The 19,873-nt window shown below is 41.7% G+C and overlaps 1 protein-coding gene across 1 annotated transcript; it reads right to left on the bottom strand.

Annotated features, from left to right (window-relative positions):
* Positions 1 to 305: 305 nt before the first annotated feature.
* LOC308390487 (G protein-activated inward rectifier potassium channel 1-like) lies at positions 306 to 19,434 on the bottom strand. Its single transcript, XM_080872551.1, has 3 exons — positions 16,474 to 19,434; positions 3,624 to 3,840; positions 306 to 3,214 (listed from the first exon to the last, which is right to left on the bottom strand). The coding sequence occupies exons 1-3, from the start codon at positions 17,140 to 17,142 to the stop codon at positions 2,541 to 2,543; spliced, it is 1,560 nt and encodes a 519-aa protein (XP_080728677.1). The 5' UTR covers positions 17,143 to 19,434; the 3' UTR covers positions 306 to 2,540.
* Positions 19,435 to 19,873: the final 439 nt, after the last annotated feature.

The raw sequence follows: 19,873 nt of genomic DNA, 5'->3' as shown, positions 1-19,873 counted from the left end.
AATGCTGATTTAGCCATCACAGCAGGTGACACATGAGCCGCTGATAGGTTCTGCAGGATGAAACTGCTCTGGATGTTGAGTACAGTGTGCAAATATACAAGCTGAGTCAAACAGAAAAGGCAATACAGCTTTTTTTTCATAGGGAAAAATCAGTGCTAACAGGCACAGTTGTGTTTTCAAAGAATTTATTATTTAGCAGTTGCAATATGAAGTAATCTTTCCTTTATATTGGCAATAATACACAGATCCTCTGACGTCATCTTCCCTGCATTCCTACATTGTTTTTTTTTGTTGCTGTTGTTTTTTTACATTTTGATAAACCAGTTAATAATGACAGAAAATCTGCAGTCTAAAATTGATTTGTGATTGCATTTGGCACCCCATGTGTAATGGTCCAATGCAAACAGTGCACCAAGAGGTAAAAATTGTTAAAATTGCACAATAGGTAATGCAGTTGCTCATGTGAGCATCCAAATAAATAGTAGTCCCTAAAACATATTAATGTAACATGTGTATCAGGGATCCACTTCAGGTTAAATTGTGTAAAGTTAAACCCTGTCCCCCTGTTGCTTTCTTGTATGGCACTCATGCAGTTTTTCTACTAAATTGTAGATAAGCCGTTGATTTTTTGTTAGCTTTATGTTAACTAGCTAATTAGGCTAATGTAAGCTGTGGATGTGGGATGAAAGGTCAATGTTAGCAAAAAAAAAAAACAATGCCTAATCTTGAAAAAATTATCTAAATATGCACTGGATGTCTTCAGACATGATACTGTGCAAAAAGACTGAAGCTAAAGCTGCTGGATTTTACGTAAAAATAAATTTAATTAATTAAAGATGATATAGTCTTAGAACCTTACTCTCTTTTTCCATCCTCTGATTAGTGTTTGTGATGTCAGGCAAAAAAGCAAATAAAAACTCAAATCATTGTTAGGCAATAGGTGATAGTTATCTGATGTGTTTTAGCTAATGCATATTCCTCTATTGTTCTACAAAATGACTATCAACCAAAGTTAGTCAATAATAGGGACACACCAATCCTGCTTTTACCAATTCTGATCCAATACTGAGATCTTGGCATTGAGTATCTGTTGATCCGGTACCAGAGATAAATCAGTAAACTGTAATCCTCACTGTGAGGAAGAGTATCATTCCTTATGCTTTAGCTAGCACCAGGCTCAACTTAAATCATGCTTTCCTAACAAATACATGCATCCAAGAATAGAAATGTACTTGATTTTATATTTATTAATAAAATAATAAACAACAACAGGAAAAATTTATTTTATTATTTGTCTAATTTATTTGCATTAGTCCGAGCTCAGTGCAAGCCTACTGCACACTGCTTTCATTGACAGTCATGCAAGTGTCTCCTTTACTTCCTCTCAATCTGAGTTCACCTGCTTTTACTGCTCCTCAATATATTGGTGTGAAGTTGAGCTGGCACAAGCACATTATGTAACCAAGAGTGTAATAAAGAGTAATAAAAGCTTCCAAACAAATGAAGGACCAAGAAAGAGAAAGCATCAACTGCTGCTTTGCTGTTAGCTTACTTAGTACTTTGTTAGCTTGGCCAATAGCAACCACTGTTGCTGCTGAGTGAATCAAATACAGTAAAAATGAATAGATTGGTCATAGATCATCTCGTTTTAAACAATATCCAATCCAGCCTTTACAATTAGGCTCGGACCAAAATCTGATCCAAATATCATATCGGCACATTGCTAGTAAAGTGCACCTGGACTACAAAAAGACTACAAAAAGAAACCAGAGTGTGCCTGGTACAGAAATGTTGTGTCTTGCCTACAGATTGTACATATTCATATGCAAAATCTGTTTTTAGAGATTAGGTAGTATTTGACTACTACAGTAGGTTGTCCCGTAGCAAACAGCATCTGCTACAGATAAATTTTACATTGATACAAATGAGCAAACCTCTAAAACACTTTCTTATATTTTTGAACATTGTTTTATGTTTGGTAAAGGCTTAATTTAAACACCACTGCACACTTATTATATGAGAAATCAAGAATAATAAGTGAATCCAAAGCTTGACAGACTTGCCGTGCCTGGTTATCTTTGCTAAGAAGCCACTGGACAGTCACTGTTTTAAGGGAGCTGGTTTAGCAAATGATCAGTCTGATTTATAACTGCCACTTTGGTGCTTGTTCAATTTTAAAAAGTGGATACAGCAGTTTGAGGGCATAAGAAAGTCTTTGATGCAACTTCTGGGAAAAGAAATGAAAGGAACAAGCACAAGGACATAAATGTTAAAAGTCAGTGGGGGGCACAGATGGTGATATATCAAAACTGAGTCACAGTATGAGCGGATGGATGGCTTATTGGTGTTGTCCTTCTATTTGTGGCAATGGACAACTTAGTAAAGAGCCTGATAAGAAATACTGAAAACTGGAGAGAATCTGCAGAAATTACAAAAAAACAAACAAAATTAGATCACAGTAGACTTTACTTATATGCAATGCCCATCAAGCCTGATAAATTTTTCAAATTAGTTTTAGTCCTGAAGGTAGTTTGCAGATGTCAGCGGTCAGCATTCATTCTGCGCAGTTTGGGAGGCAGGTTGTCCTCTGGCCGACTCCCTACCAAGGAGATCTGGACTGGTGCTGGGGTTGGAGCAGCAATGGTGCTAATGGCTGTGGGCAATCTGTGCTTCTCCAGCTCACTCTCCTCAGCTTCTCCATCCAAAGACAACAGCTGGACCTGCTCCTCCGGATGTCCTTGCCTCACTACAGGGATGGAGCTGGACCTCAGCCTCTGAATACTAAGCGGCAGATCTCCTGTGCTGGAGGCCTTCCCCCCAGGCAAGGCTGACCCAGTCTTCAGCCCCCTCCAGAGATGCTCCTCCCTGCTGGAGCTCATGCGCTGGAGTTTGCTGGGCAGCCTGGAGACTTGATCGTCTACATGGTCTGCATTGTCAGCTGACAGGAGCCTCTCCCTGCGGCCTACTCGGCTGCTGTTCTTCAGCAGAGGCGAAGGGGGAGTAGGCGCAACAGGCAGGGGGTTGGGTGACGTCAGGGAGGACTTCTCCTCCTGCTCTTTGACACTGTAGGGAGGTGTGGGGACTTCAAAGGTGTTGTGGAACTGGGAGTAATCAACTCTGAAGAAGCCCTCTTCAAGAGACATGACAGGGAGGAAGCGATGACCCCACAAGACTTCATCTTCAGTGTAAGATGTCCTTGCCTGGCATGTCATACCTGAGATGAAGAGAAAAGACAGAGTAGAAAAAATTTTCAAATACAGACAGGGAAAAGACAAAGAGGAGATGACTAACACACTGTAACATTATGAGGAAAACTGAATTAAATAAAAATGGACTGACAGCCAGACAGGAAGCTGATATGAAAGTGGTGAACTGCTTCAGGGACAAGGGAGAGGGAAACATGAAAAACTAACAGAGATGGAAGCAGCCTTGTGTTTTGAATAATTAAACACCATGAAATTAAACATTGTGTTAAATATTTCATTTTATATTACTGAGAAGCTCCATCTAACACCTGCTAAATGATGATGAGACAAATGATAAGGGACAGCGATGCTTACACAAAGTTAGTTGTTTTTAAACAAGACAGCAAAAGGACCTCAGAAATAAGAATACGTTCTTACCAGTGGTCTCCACGATGCCCTCCAGAATGACAACAATCTCAAACTGATCGTTCATGAGCGAGCGCTGTGACAGGTCGAAGAACGGGCTGTTGCTGTTGATCTCATGGCAGATAGTCAAAGGTGACACTAGGAAGAGCTGATCCGCCCCCGTCCCGAAACCTACATCCAGTTCACACTGATCCAGAGGCAGGAACTCGCCCTCTGGGGTCTGCCGAGACTGTGGACACAAATGAACAGGACATTTTAGCACAAACATTGAAGTTTATACCAACACTCCCACCAAGGCAGTGTAAGGAAGAAAAGATGTACATTAAATGGATTTTCTAATCTTTCATAAAAGGGGTTTTGAGGGTTTCTACAAAGATGGAGTCCTTCTGACTCTGAGGCAGATTGCTCTGCAGCCTCAAGTCAGAACTCCTGAGATTTTGACTCGTGAGGGACCTAGCTACATAAACTAGAAAGCCTGACTGAGATAATGCTGGTGATTGGCATTTAGCAACTTCATAAACTAGCAAGAGAGTCTTAAAATCACTGATATGAAGTGGACACTTTAAAACCTGACATTATTGTTACATTTTATTTGATTTAAAACAAAAACAAAGCAGAAAGCAAAGTGTAAAAAAATTCATGCCAATTCACAGTTTTGTACTAGGTTGTGGTCAGACTATGCTGGGACCAGTTGCCAGGCAACCAGCATAGACTCAAAGAAGTTACCGGTCATATCTGCCATGCAGACATGAAAGTGTCGAGAATCTTCTTGTCACCTAAATTATCTTTAGGACATTATCAGTGTGGTGTTTGCTGTTTATGGAAGTGTATTTCCAGCTGAGGAAAACACATCTGACAAAATGAATTAATTGAATCATATTGTTGTCATGTTAAAAAAAAAACCCTCTGAATTTCAAAGTACTGTTTTGCTTTCATGTAGAACATGCAAATGACTCTACCTACACAGCTAAAAGGTTTTATGACCCATTTTAACACACATTTTAGAGCCCTGAACTTTCCTACACATCACCCGAAAGAGGTGCATGTGAGAGTGAAAGGGTCCAAAGCCACTGAAGCATTAACCAGTTTTTAGCCTGGAGTCTCATTGGTTCAAAGTCAGTGTGTTTGATTGAAGCTAATATTCCTGCACAAAAATAGCTTTTTACAGGCTATAGTTGAGTTGATGAGGACAGATTGTCAATCTGTCAGGTTTAACCTCTCCTTTGCAGTACCTACCACTTGGTGAGTACTTTTCATGTGAAACCCAACTACTGCTACTATATATATGCACATATTCTTTATCCTTGTGTTACGGCCCTAGCAGGGCCTCTCTCTCTCTCCTGAGGGTGCCTGTGTGGGCGTGTCCCACTACCTCCTGCCTGAGGTGCCACCGTTCCCTCCTGTACAGCTGACTCCCATCAGCAATTAAGGGTATTTAAGCCCAGAGCAGGGTGAGCTCTGGGCCAGAGTGCCATTTTGTGTGGGTACAGCTAGTGAGCTGTGTAGTGTGTTGTCCAGCTAGTGAGCTGTGTAGTGTGTTGTCCAGCTAGTGAGCTGTGTAGTGTGTTGTCCAGCTAGTGAGCTGTGTAGTGTGTTGTCCAGCTAGTGAGCTGTGTAGTGTGGTTTCCAGCTAGTGAGCTGCGCTTTCCTTTTGACTTTTTGCTTTATTTGACCAACGCCTGAGTTTTGTTTGTTTTGTTGGTGTTTTATGGTGATAACGGCTTGTCCGTCTCTCTTAGTTGAGCTACTTTAATAAAACTCTTTAATTTAACCCTTTTGCCTCCTTGACTCCTTTTTCTGACCTGGACACCTTTTGTTACTTCCCCCTCACCGCCTAGACCCCTCAGGGGAACGTAACAAGTGGGGGTTCGTCCGGGATATTTGAAAAGGGAGTTCTGTGTTGGATTTGGTTTTTTGATTATCTCGCTTTGTCACCTTTTGGAGATCCATAACTTCCCAGTTAAGGTAGGTGAGTGTCCAGCTGAGCTTTAAGTTCCTCCTTCGGGCACTCTTTTGTTATTTTGCCTTTGTTGTTTTTGGAGTAATCCTGGGTGGGGATTAATTCTCTGTCGGGGGTAGGCAATTCAGGGCTCCGGTCGCTGAAGTTCTGCCTTTAAAGTTGCCTCGAGCCCAGCACGCTCCGGAAGATAGGTAGGGCAAGGTTGTCGTGTTTAGGAACTGGGTAAGTTGTTTTTGTTAAGGTGGGTGTGGCGAGAGGTAAGTTGGTCAGCTAAAGTACATTGTGTAGTTGTCTGTTAATTGTCTTGATTAGGTTGTGTTTTCCTAACCCTTCACCATCCCCAAAATGGTTGACACAGCTGCTAGTGTACAGGTGTCTAGAGGCTTGTTTGTGAGCAATAACATTCACCTGGTTCCAGACTTCTGTGAATCCGGTGTTCACAGCTTTTTCAGTGTGTTCGAACGCCTGGCAACTGCACTGCAGTGGCCTCAAGATGTGTGGGGGGTGATGTTGCTGTGTCGGTTGACAGGTAAGGCTCAAGCAGCGTGTTCTGGTCTGTCTAGGCAGGACGGCCTGGTTTATGGAAAGATCAAAAGTGCCGTCCTCCAAGCCTATGAACTGGTACCTGAGGCCTATAGGCAGCATTTTCAAGGGTTGGACTTGGCGCAGGGACAGTCCTATCTTGACTTCGCCAGGGAGAAGGCGAGGCTCTTTGATAGGTGGTGTGCGGCAAGCCAGGTTAATGATGTGGGGTCCATACGTGAGCTTATGCTGGTGGAGGATTTTAAAAACTCTGTTCCTAAGTCTGTGGCCCTTTATTTAAGTGAACAGAGGGCTACAACTCTACAGCAAGCTGCCACCCTGGCAGATGAGTTTAGGCTGACTCACAAAGCAAGTGCTGTAGGACAGGATATCCCTCTGCGCTATAGCGCATCCTGGACAGGTGAGAGTGGGCCAGCTAAGAAGGAAAACGCAGTTATGGTGTTAAGACCTAGGCCCAAACTGTGTTTTTTCTGTCACAAGCCTGGCCATGTGGTTGCCAATTGTGTCAAACTGGCACTCAAACAGAAAGCCCACTCAACACAAAAGGGGCCTGTTTTGAGAAAAGTCAGTCGTGGCTCTCAAACTGACAAGCTTGCCAGGCCTACGGAAAGGCTAAACCTGGAGCACAGTTGCTCGGTAGCACCCCGTAATCAGTGTACGAGGCCAACTAACCCTGAGCTGCCGCTGGTTGATCCTTTCTCCGGTTCATGTTCAAAACCACCCTTCAGATCTGCACCCCTTGCTAACAAGTCTGTCTGTGTTTCAGTGAAGCCCGCTAGCTGCCTGCTGGGTTCTCAACACGTGATAGTTCGAAGCCCTGGCTATCCCATGGGACACTGTTTCGAGGGTTTGGGGCCACTCTCTGGGAATGTTGTGAACCCACTGAGATGGGATTGGCAGTTTCCGCAGGCAATGCCTAACCGGTGCTATGGGGTTTGGTAGGTGGAAAGCCTGCAATTTCTTCATGAAACGGCTATGGACTCACTTTGTGTTATCGTAAATTTGACAAACCATGGGTTTGCATTTATGGGAGGGGGTGTTACGGCCCTAGCAGGGCCTCTCTCTCTCCTGAGGGTGCCTGTGTGGGCGTGTCCCACTACCTCCTGCCTGAGGTGCCACCTTTCCCTCCTGTACAGCTGACTCCATCAGCAATTAAGGGTATTTAAGCCCAGAGCAGGGTGAGCTCTGGGCCAGAGTGCCATTTTGTGTGGGTCCAGCTAGTGAGCTGTGTAGTGTGTTGTCCAGCTAGTGAGCTGTGTAGTGTGTTGTCCAGCTAGTGAGCTGTGTAGTGTGTTGTCCAGCTAGTGAGCTGCGCTTTCCTTTTGACTTTTTGCTTTATTTGACCAACGCCTGAGTTGTTTGTTTTGTTGGTGTTTTATGGTGATAACGGCTTGTCCGTCTCTCTTAGTTGAGCTACTTTAATAAAACTCTTTAATTTAACCCTTTTGCCTCCTTGACTCCTTTTTCTGACCTGGACACCTTTTGTTACTTCCCCCTCACCGCCTAGACCCCTCAGGGGAACGTAACACCTTGATCAAAAGGTAACCGAAGCTGCGTTTAAAGTCCACTGGAATAGCATTGAAAAGGCAATTTCCTTCTGGAATTTCACATGGTACCATATGAAATTGGATACTTAGAGTTAAAGTGGGGAGAATGAGTTGTTTTTGGTGCTCAAAGGCAGACAGGGTGAAGCCTGTAAACTAGAAGTGGTCGCTGAGAATTGCTTCCATCAGCCACACTTATTGAAAAACGGGACCGTAATGAAGAAGATGTAGACATTATCTTTGGTCCCAGGCTCACTTGTGGTAGTACTGTTGCAAAACAACAGCAACTAAATACAAAGCGCTCCCAGAACTGCTTCGACAGACCTACACGTCTTGTCAGATGGGGACAAAAAGCTTTGGAAAAATCTGTTAATGTTACAGCAGCAATCTGTCGAGCCCCAACTGCTGTAACACTCAGATGGTAGGGTCAGAATTTGACATAAACAACATAAATCCCATGGATCCATCCTGCCTCGTATCAGCTTGTCAGGCTGGTCGTGGTGGTGCATTGGTGTGGAGGATATTTTCTTGGCACACTTTGCGCCTCTTAGCACCAACTGAGCATCATTTAAACTCCACAGCCTTGCTGATTATTGTTGATGACCATGTCCGTCCCTTTATTACCGCAATGTATCTATCATTTGATGGCTGCTTCCAGCAACATTAACGCACCGTGTCATGAAGCTCAAACCATCTTAAACTTTCCAGCAAACATAATTAAACCCCTAACGCTGATCAAAACTGGTTGCAGTACAACTTAACCATAGACGGACAGACCATGCTCCTATACAGAGTTCATGTCAGAACATCTCTTACAACATGTGAAATAGATTACATCAATCCACCATTTAGGGTTTTTTTTCTTCTTATAATTCTTTTCTCAATAATTATAATTAATTTCATTTATTCTAACTAACAAACCAACAACAAAGAAAAAAACCTTAAATGCAAACTTTCTCTACAAAGTCTAATCAAGATATCGAGGCAATGTTTAAGAAGTACCTCAAACCAATGCCAAAGTAACATCTGTGACGTCTTTCAATTGTTATATTGGAAGAAAAGACCACCAGCTATTCAGTACTGAAATTTCTACTGGGTGGTTTGTTGAGCACAACAATGAGTTCACTGTACTCAAATGGCCTTCACCGTCACAGATCTCAGTCAAACACAGCCTCTTTGGCATGTGGTGGAAAAAGAGATTTGCATCATGGATGCGCCGTCGACAAATTTGCAGCAACTGTGTGAAGCTGTCATATCAATATGAACCAAAAATTCTGATGGTTCCAAATCTATGATGAATTAAAGCAGTTCTGAATGCAAAAGGAGATCCAACACAATGTAAGCAATGTGGACCTAATGAAGTGTATTTTTGCTGTATAGTGGTAAAAGCAAGAACAACTGACCTGAGGAGGCAATAGCACTGAAATGTACTTGTCACACTGACTGGCAGACATGCAGGGTAAAAGTGAGAATGAAGGTGTTAAAACAATAGTCTCTCACCTTCCCAGCATCTCGTTCTGACAACCCAAGCACCAGTAATCTTTATTTCATTTTTTTTTTTCATTCAATGTGTATACACCTCATAATTTCCAGCAGATTAGACCCCATTGAAATTCTCAGCAACAGTCTGGCCTTAAAAAAACCAACATTGTTGACCAAATGTAGACCAAATAGGGCAAATCTAAATAAGTAAAGTATGTGTTAAATGAAAATATCAAGAAAGAAGCTCAAAGAAAAGGCCAAAAAGAAAAAATACTGATAATACCCATATGAGTTCTAACATTTCATACATAAACAGAAGGGTGAAAATCATCTTTCCCCGTTGTTAATGTTTATTAGTAGATTAAATAGATTATATCTTCTTCCCGTCGCCTACTGTTAACTTTCATGAAGAGTGGCCTCCCCGGCCCTTTGAGCAAGGAGCCAATCGGTTCACAGATGGCAAACAGCCTGTCATTTGTATTCACCGTGATGTTGAGGACAGAAGGGTGTGACATTTCACAGGAAGACGTCTGTGCCCACAGATCCCCGGCTCGCCTTCTTGAGGGAAAGTGTCACCCATCATGCTGCATCAGTGGCTGCCGCTCACTGAACGCGCAGACGGGGAGCCGATGTAACATGTCCACTGAAGTTAAGTCGAAAAAGCAAGAAATGCGGATGTTTTTTATGTAACAGTGAGAACTCTACTTAAAAGGAAACAAGCAGAAAAAGCTGTAAAAAGCTACACCACCCACCGCGCCTTTGATCTGTCAGTCTACGGGGTGTATTCTCGTAACAAATAAAATAATGTTACTCGATTTGGGGATTTCATCAAGGAAGAGATGTAAAATCTCCTCAGTCAGAGTCTGATCATGCCTGGAATGGAGGGGTGCCTGCATAGGGTGGCTTTGCCAAACCAAACAAACTGCTTCTGTTTACCTTTGCCATTAAAGATAAAGTAATTCCATCTTTGATGCCTAAAACAATCAGGTCATGTCCGCTGTAAAGTGTTTTGGCAACTGTTAAGCCATTAAATGCATTAATCTGTTTACTCCAGCTGGACTTCCTGGATCGATTGTCTTACCGGTAGCCACTATAAATAACAGACACCCTTACAAAAGCAGCCCTTCCTTTTGCTTTTGGTCTAAATCCCAGCTTATAGGATTACATCGTCTGACATTAAATACTTTTCACTTTATTGCTGAGAGCTTGGAGATATTACTCTCACTCTGCATGATAAATATAAAGTGGCATTCATCGGGCAGTTTGCTTAGCTTAGCAGCACAAAGCTATCATTTCAAAGCAGCAACCTCCAGGGCTGAGAAATGAGTAGCAAAAACAGTAGTTCCTGCATTGGCTACTTGTGGCTGGCTTCAAAAGCAAGACAGTCCCCACTGACTCCTGTGGGGAAATACCCAACTTCAGCAATGAATTTAACACTTTTACAGCCTTTAATAAAAAAAACTTTACAGTAGCTCCTTTTAGAGCACACCCATTTTTATGGTTTTTTTTATGTTTGTTTTTATTGTTGATGTCATTATCTGACAAATATGACCTCCTGCTTGGTACAGACTGTATGCTACAGAACTTGTCCTGTCTCCAGCCCCTCACTCCCAAACTGGCTGCAGCACATGGTTGTTTCCTGTTAAAAAGGAGTTTTTCCTTCCTGCTGTTGCCAAGTCTTTGCTCATATGGGTCTTCTGATTGTTAGGGTTTTCTCTCTGTTATTATTAAGGCTTTACCTTACATTACCAAGTGCCTTGATTATTGAGAACTGAACCCTCTTGTCTAACTATGGTATAGATAAGAGGGTGGAAAAATGCTAACATTGAGGCTCTTCAATTATGCCTCTGATGTTTTCATATTTACACTTAGTGAACAGTAAAATGCAGTCCAGTGTGGTAATAGGTATTGCTGCTTAAATCCTTTTTATCCAGCTTAATTATCCATCTAACTGCCCTTCTTTTTAGCAGCAATCTTTATGACATCAAAAACAGGCAAAGCTCAAGATTTCCTTCTATTTAAATATAATAATGGTGCTACTGCACTAGATTTTCCCATTTGGAAACCAGTGTACTGGTAAGTCATTTATTTCTGGGTGTAAAGGTAAAACTGCTGATTTTAATAAATCCTCACTGCTTGCCTCACTAGCGCTGTAGTGCTACAACAGAATTATACCCCTGCCAAGGACGCAGAAAGCTGCTGGATGGCTTTAACAATGTAAAAGCCTTGTGTGTTCTCTGCTAAACAGTCAGCGCCACAGGGGGGAAATTAATGGCCTTTGGAAGAGGTCCTGATATGGAGGGGGTGCTTAATTTACCAAGCCACCTGAGATTCAAGTTGAGTGAAGGCAGGCCCTCTCCCTGGTGACTCACTTCCCCTTCAGTGAGAGTTTGTGTGGACTGTGTGTGCAAATGCATGTGTTTGAGAAAGATACTAAACCCAGACATCAACAATGCAACACAAATGTATTACTTTTGTGTTTGACATGCAAATGTGGACATGTGTCCAGCTACTGGGCTTTGAGCGGGAGATAAAATGTGATTCTCGCACAGACGTTGCATTCTATCTCTCAATCTGTCTGCCACAACATTATCGCTTTTGCCTCTTCTTCTCTTCTTTCTTCTGCTTTCCCTGCTTGTCCTTCAGAGTTAGACGGTGGCAGATGTTGCGAGTCATGCCGGCATATCTGCCGGCCTGTCTCGCTAAGCTCCTGCATGCATGCCTGTCTCTCTGCTTCTCGCCCTTATCACTTATCTCCTGCTGTGGACCAACCTACTGAGACAAGCTTCTGTTGACACTGACGAGCACCGCCCAGCTGTCACTCTCCCCCGCTGCATTTTTGTTCAGTCTTGTTTGCCACACTTGCTGCTGTCTACTGCTTCCATCTCCTTTGTCCTACCAATTTTTTTTCTTGCCAAGATAAGCTCGTTACGACCGCGCTCTGACGGCAACCCACATGCCTGCATGTTTCCATTTTAATATTATATTTCACTTGTGCTGCAGGGGTCAGAGCACCTCTGCATTCCACTGGTTTATTAATTAATGCTGCATCAATATTAATGGAATTTCAAGGACTTTTATGTTTTTACATTAACATGCATTGTGGATATAGGGTGGGCAGTACTGCCAGAGAGCTGTGTTTCTGCTCATAATTAAGTTTGTTATGTGTAACCATAAAATTGGGATCTACTATTATATTTCACCAGGCACAAGTTAATTACTTGTGTCTGGTGAAATATAATACAGCCTAAAGCTGCATTCTTTCTAGTTCTCTTAAAAGTGGCTATATGTATGTACACTATGCCAACAAATGCCTTGAAATACACTTGTCTAACAGCAGTATTGAACTGGATGCAGTTGAATGGGTTCATGAATTCACATCTAGCACTGCAAACTGGTTACTTGAATCTTACATTCAGGACGAATAACCCGGTTTTTATCCTGGTGCCATAACCCATAACTAACTCTTCGTTCTTGTGAGTATTTTTGAATCATTCTAAAATGTGTTTTGTGGACTTAGAGAGGGAATTTCACTGCAGCCCTGTGGATGGTAATCCTGGTATTACTGTAGTTGGAATTTGATTTGTATTGCTATCAGCAAGTCTGATGTTTTCCATTGCTGGACTTCCCTACTCCTGCTCTTCGTCACAAATGCTGTGGCAGCCAAAGGGTGGAGGGTGTCACATTTGGTGTTCTCAGGATCTGCTTTTTCCAGCTGATTTAGTTCTGATAGCTCCTTCAAGCCATGACCTCCAGTTTGCAATGGGTTAGTTTGCTTCAGAATGTGCAGCAAATGTGTAAAGCGCTTTGAGTGCTCAGAAGAGTAGAAAAGCGCTATATAAGAACCAGTCCATTTACCAAAATTAGCACCTCCAAGTTTAAGGCCATGGTTTTCAGGCAGAAAGGATGGAGTGCCCACTCCGACCTGGGAATAAGTTGCTAGCCCGAGTGCAGAAGTTCAGGTATCTCCGAGTGTTGGTCACAAGTCACGGAAGAAGGGAGTGGGAGATTGAAATAAGGCTACAATGTTTAAAGTAAATTTTTTATATTCTTATCGCATCTTCTAGACAAGTCCCACATGTCACTGAGCTTGTCGATAAAAGAGACATGTGAAATGGAAAGAGGCACGCCCACCATCACCTCCTACTTTACATTTCTACTTGTGCTTCAGTCCTCTAAACTTCTACTGATGAAACTCAGTAAAATTCACATCCAGCAGTTAGAGGGCAAACTCAAGGAGATCAGTGTTGGCTTTAATGTTCATTAATTCCCCCTTGCAATGTTCATGCAAGGGGGAATTATTTAGGACTCCAGTGACAGTTTCTTACATCATTGTGTAAAAGAGTCAGAAAATACATAGCTGAAGAGTCCAAATACTCCACCAAGTATTCTTTTCTGTAATAATTCACAGACTGCACACACACCAACTTTACTTTTTCCCAAAAGTCCAGAGTATCCAGGTCCCACAGCATATTTATGGCCCATGCCTAGGTATCTCCGTGCCACCGTACGTTTGCACTGCTCCATCATTAGGATTTACTGCAGCATGCCTCATTTCTTCAGCCAGCTTTGTGGGCAAAAAATCTGACAGTGACCTTGAGTGGCGTGCTACCTGAACATGAGCCATGGCATCGTTTGCACAGTGCAGCTGTAGTACTAGAGGGCTATGTTGAATCAATCTACTCTACAATACACCGCTGTGCAGTCTGACAACACAGTGACGTACATGGGCAGGAAAAAAGGAACAATGCAGCAGTGTTACAATCATACCCTGCACACAGATTTCACAGCACGATTAGTCCAGGATCCAAAGATGATGAAGGCTTCTTCTTAAAATATCACAATCAGCTAATGTGGACAAGACTTATGAATTCATCAAACAGGTTTTGACCCTTTACTGCAGGTTAATTGAATATTTTTATTTTTATTTTTATTTTACACGTGATTCATGTGTCCTGGACATCTGACCTTCCATTAACACATAAATGATTGTAGCTTAAAAATATCATTTAATGATCATTACTCACTGGCAGAAATCCCAGGTCAGGATCATCACATAAATTTAATCAACTGATCTTAGAAAGGAAGCCAAGGACTGTTTAAATAAAGTCTGAAAAAAAAAGCTGATGGATGAAAGCACTCTAAACAGCAAATGTTTACCATGCAGTAATTAAGCAGCACTCCAGGCTGGCACGTTCACTTAAACTTGAGACGTGAGGCAAGACCAAGAAAGCTACCTGCACAGCTAAAGTACTGGGTCTCCATTATGTATCTAATCAGCAACAGTAATGCAGCATTTGTTCCAGTACGTTCTGCTGTGAATGCTACAAATCACACCTGACTGATGAATTCAGTTCCAGTATCAGGAACCGAATACAGCTTAAACTTTCATAACAATTCCTCTTTAATGATAAATCTACAGTGGCTCTGATTGAGGCTGAAATTTTACAGCGTGTCCCGTGGGTGTTTGTTTTACTGCTTTCACTCTGTTATTTCAAACAGGACAGAATGCATTAGAGGTGACTATGCAGAGTGTAAAACGGCCTGAAATGAACTGCTCTCCTCTGCAGAGGGAGGAAAGTTGATGATGGTGCATTCTGTGTGATTATTCATCTGTGAGACTGGTGATTAAGTGCAATCAAGACACTATATTTTTCCTTTGCCTTTCTCAGCTGTTAATTAAAGGACAATTGATAAAGTAATGAAAGAAAAATGGGAGAAAGAGCTGAAACAGTGGCAGTAATAAGGCTTTTAATAATGAGTGACTTTTATTTATTATTTCTTTCTTTTTATTGAAGTCAAATGAAAAATAGAGGGATTAAAACATTTTAAAAGGACTTTAAACATTTTTTTCTGTTGACTTGGTTAAGAAAACAAAATAAACAACTAAGTACAATCAACTCGTTGGTGTGAGTTCATAAAAGTGAGCCGTCACTGAAGATCACCTCACAACTCCAAAGGAGTAACAAAAGCACAGATAACTGTCACAACAAAGCGCTGCCGGCTATTAAGGTTTAAACTGATGAACACTGCTACAGGGAGCTTATGCGGGCTCATACAAAGTCCTCAAATTGTGATGAATTGTTGTGTTTGGACTTTTTTCAGCACCTGAGATACACAGACACTGTTGAGCACTGTCCATCAGTCATAAGGTCTGCAGGCCAAAAAGAAATGTTACTTAGAGGACTTGAGAAAAGCATTCCCCTGGTGAGAGACTGCTGTTTGAAGCTGCAGTTTCAGTCTATTTCAGTTGTGAAATTGCATGACACAAAATGTTTTCCTCTTCCCTTTTATCATAGCCGACAGCAGCTGCCTCAGCTCTCCTTTCATCCTCCGGATTTTTATTTTTATTTTTTGCAGCGCTGAAAGGCAGCAGTTGCTCTGGTAAAATGCCAAATCACTGTCACGTCTCAGTATTTAATAGTTACATTTTGTCCTGTCTTTAGGAAAGAGTGGCCACAGGAATTACAGCCATTGTAGCCGGTTAACTTTAGAAATGATCTTTTAACCAAGTGCTTGTGCTGTAGTTGGCCACAAACTATTTCCTGGGGGAGGCATTCATCTCATCTGTGGACAGCTTAAGTTGAGGCTGAATTTGAATATACAACCCACTGACAGCCATACTGCTGACTGAAGGAGGGGTGGGGGGCAGTTTGTGATGACCCTCGCTGAAGCAGGCGGCTCACTCAGCATCTCAGAAATGAAGAGAGGAGAGCTGATAAACACAGAGCTGAAATACACAGCCTGTAGCTGTAAGTAGGATGCTCCGGGGAGTAAATGGCCACTTATTAAAGCACAACTCACGATGGAGCCTCGCTATAAAAGCAGAGCCCCTACAGCAGGGATGCTAAACTCATTTCAAATCACGTACAGGCTGATCTTAAACCTCTGGTAGTTCATTGTCCAGACTGTTCTGTACCTATAAAATATAAATCTTCCATTAGGTCAGAAAAAACGTACAATTTATCTATTACTTAATTACTTTGGTGTAGTGTGTGAATGGAAGTTGTTGTTTATATATATATATATATATATATATATATATATATATATATATATAGGAAAAGCTCTAACACTTGGAGAGTTACAGTTAAAAGTTCTAAGTCCATGCTTTCCTTCGTATATTCCAGGCTATCCAGTGGGAATCTTTGCCCTGAAATAGTCAAATCTGGGAATTAACAGAAATTCGGTGCATGGCTTGAAAAACGGTCACAACACTTAACACACACTTAACAATTTGAGAGTGTATTTTATTCAGACACAACACGTTCAGAGTTGAGGTGGCGCAGGAGAAACATCCTCTGGCTATTACCCAGGTAACGCGCGTGCTTACCTTTATGAGTTTGCACCTGATCTGAGCGGACACCATGTGGCTGTTTCGCAGGTTTCCCACTCGGAACATGAGGCATAACTTCCCGTCCCGCTGCGAAATGACCGCGTCCTGGCTGAACATCAGCGTCTCCGCGCGCTTCTTGGGCTGCGACATCTTGATGAACATGCAGCCAATCAGGAAAGCGTCCACGATGGAGCCGAGCAGCGACTGGAAGAGGAAGAGGATGATACCCTCAGGACACTTTTCCGTGATGTACCGGTGGCCGTAGCCGATGGTCGCCTCGGTCTCGATGAAGAACAAGAACGCAGAGGGAAAGTTGTAGACGTTGGCGACGCACGGGGTGTAGGACGAGTTGTGGCCGCCGTAGCTCAGGTCTCCGCGGATGTAAGCGATGACCCACCACATCGAAGCCATGACCAGCCACGCCACCGTGTACGTGAGGATGAAGATGAGCAGGTTCCAGCGCCACTTTAGATCCACCAGCGTGGTGAATAGATCAGAGATGTACCTGCTGGTTTCACTCCCAAGGTTACCGTGCTGGACATTGCAGCGGCCGTTCTTCTCTACAAATCGCTGCCTCTTTTTCTTCACCGGCGCGGAAAAAGTCATGATCCGGTTGGTGTTTACAACCTGGTAGTCCTCGCCAAATTTCCGCCGTATGGCTGACATTGTGTGCTTTCGGTCACCTTACTGGCAACGATCAGTTCTTGTGCAGAATCGGGCTCTTTGCGCAAGTTTGGCACCGTCTAACCAAAACCGTGCAACAGCATTCAGCCAAGACATGCCCCGCTCGCATCCCACGAGATGGAGATGCGCTTCTCTCCGGTAAATTAATTGTAGGCTAAATGAGCCGAGATTCTGCGCAATACATCATTCATACTCGGTCCCTTTTTCGGTCCCAAGTGATAACTTTTTTTCTTTTTTTTATTACGATACCATCCGTTTAGGGAGCCGTACAAAAAATGATGTCAGTGTTAGCTGCTTTTAATCAGGCTAACTAGATTCAAAAGTCTGTGTCCTTGGGTCCTTTGTAGATCCAGTGCTGTGTCAGTAAACCTGTGCGTTAATAAGACGGCAGGCTCCAGCGCGCGCTTGTGCCCGAGGAAATACGTCCTGGTAGGAGTGACTTCAAATTAAAGACTGTAGAGGAACTGCAGCACGGATGGCAGATTTCACTTTCACGGGGGGTGGGCTTACGTGGGGATACAGACCAGGGAGTGCTTTTTTCTTTTTATTTCATTTTTCCTTTTTGCCCGTTTCCAATAATTCGAAAGCATAAACATTCAAATTCACCATTGACCGCATTACTATCCTTAGTCTGTGTTTTCGACTTGTTTTTTATATGCTTTGAAATCTGTTTGTTATTACTAAATTATCGAGGTGCCCATCACCAGAGAACATTGTGCTGTACTATAAAATCGTGTCATTACGAGTATGGCGCCTGGTGGTGGATGTTTATCTCCACCTAGTGTTTCTACAGTGGAAGTAAATGAAATCGGATGACAGTGGTCGTTCATTGTAAAGTTCCAGCTTGAGAGCGATGAAATGTTTATTTAAAAGGGTTTATTCAGAATATGAAATTCATCGGTTGATATTGAAAATGGAATTATAATCTATGGTACTGATGTTTTCGGAGTAATGAGATGAGTCATGTCATCAGCACATGTTATATGTGCATATATTCTGTGTGTGTGTGTGTGTGTGTGTGTGTGTGTGTTTTAATAGACTCAAAACGGTGTTTTAATCTATTTTCACGTTATAACGTGAAAATAGATTAAAACACCGTTTTGAAGACGTTTCATGCTTTAAAGTCTTTTGCACCAGCAGATGGCTGCCCCTCACTGAGCCTTTTTTTTTTGTTGTTAAAAGGGAGTTTTTTCCATCCCACTGTCGCCAAGTGCTTCCTCAAAAGGAGTCTTCTGATTGTTGGGGTTCTCGGTTTTGTTGAAGGATCTATACTTTGCTTTATAAATGCAATCAAATTGAATTGAATAGAATTTGGCTTTCTATAGCTGCAAACACCTTTATCAAATATTTTTGAATTTTTAATTGTTTTTTTCTCCACGGTATTTATTTTTAATTTAACTTTTCATATTTGTTGCTTTAATCATTTTTGTTCAGCACTTTGTAACTTTGTTTAGAAAATAAATTGCTTATATACAGCTATTTGAATTGGCTGAGTGGTTAGGATGATGCAGGTCATCGGGATCAAACACAGAATAAAACAACCACCAGAAAGCAGGAAATGAAGTATTCTACAATGAAATCATAATAATTGTGTATGGAAAAATGTCAGTCAGAACACTAAGTTAAAACATATTGGTTGATGTTTGCAGAAGATACAGGTTTTGTGGGGATTACCAATTGTATATTACTGATATATAAAGTGCAATTACATACATGTTTACACAATGTATTGAAAGGGGGCTTCATAAACTAGTAAGTAATGAAAACTCTGCTGTTTCCATACAACAAGAAAAGGCAATGTCACTCAAATAATTCAAACTCTTTTTTTATATATAGATTTCTACAAACACAACATTGTGCGTTCTCTCACCTCTTCCTTTAACAATGCTCTGAAGTGTTTGGGAACTGAGGAGTACTTTTAAACGTTTAAGTGTTTTATTGTTCTGTCTTGATAAAAGATTTCAGTTCTTCAGAAGCCCGGGATGTCTTGAGTTGTACTTTCTGTTTCATTATTCAGGAATTACAGACAGGAGGGCTTTGCACCCACACCCTTTTATTACTGAATCAAATCATGTTACTAGAAACACCTTGCAGTTTTTCCTTGTTTTGCTGAAATAAGCAACATCAAAGTTGCTCAGAAAGGTGTATATGTTGTTCAGGATCAATAGAGTCTTGTATATTTGCCCAGACTTTCTTTCACAATGACCTGTAGTTAATCACTCTCCATTTTTATTACTGAAAGACTGCACTGTTCTGCAATACTATTTATAAAGCAACCATGTTAACCAGTTACTAGGATTTTTCACACAACATTTCCAGACTCCCGTTGTTTCTGTTCTGTATTTTTAGAAGCACCATATTCAAACTGTGGATATTTTTTAAAATGATTAATAAAAAAAACTATGTTTCAGTATTTGAAATTATACCTTGAAGTATAAGATCCCTGTACGTTTTACAGTGTCACAACTCTTCTGGGAACAGGGCTGTATATATACCAGCGCACACAAACATACAGCATGATCCTGCTCTAATAGTTTGATATGATATTCCTCTTTTTGAATTCAAATGTAAGAATGTGGGATATATATTGAACTTATGAATGAGAAGATTAGATCACATGAGATGATTTTCCTCCCTGCTTGTGTTCTTTAGATCGCGTATCTTTGAGTTACCGTGGACCACAAATCTAAATTAATTCCCAAACTATCATATC

Source organism: Rhamphochromis sp. 'chilingali' (assembly GCF_963969265.1).
Source record: "Rhamphochromis sp. 'chilingali' genome assembly, chromosome: 22".
Classification (NCBI taxonomy): domain Eukaryota; kingdom Metazoa; phylum Chordata; class Actinopteri; order Cichliformes; family Cichlidae; genus Rhamphochromis; species Rhamphochromis sp. 'chilingali'.
This window is presented reverse-complemented; position numbering and strand designations above follow the sequence as displayed.

Bases quoted from the DNA above. Each gene is read 5' to 3' on its own strand.
- LOC308390487 (XM_080872551.1), bottom strand. From the start codon at position 17,142: ATGTCAGCCATACGGCGGAAATTTGGCGAGGACTACCAGGTTGTAAAC. The intron at 3,841-16,473 runs GTAAGCACGCGC...TTGTGTCCACAG, and splicing joins TCAGGTGCAAACTCATAAAG to TCTCGGCAGACCCCAGAGGG. The intron at 3,215-3,623 runs GTAAGAACGTAT...TCTTCATCTCAG, and splicing joins GGGCATCGTGGAGACCACTG to GTATGACATGCCAGGCAAGG.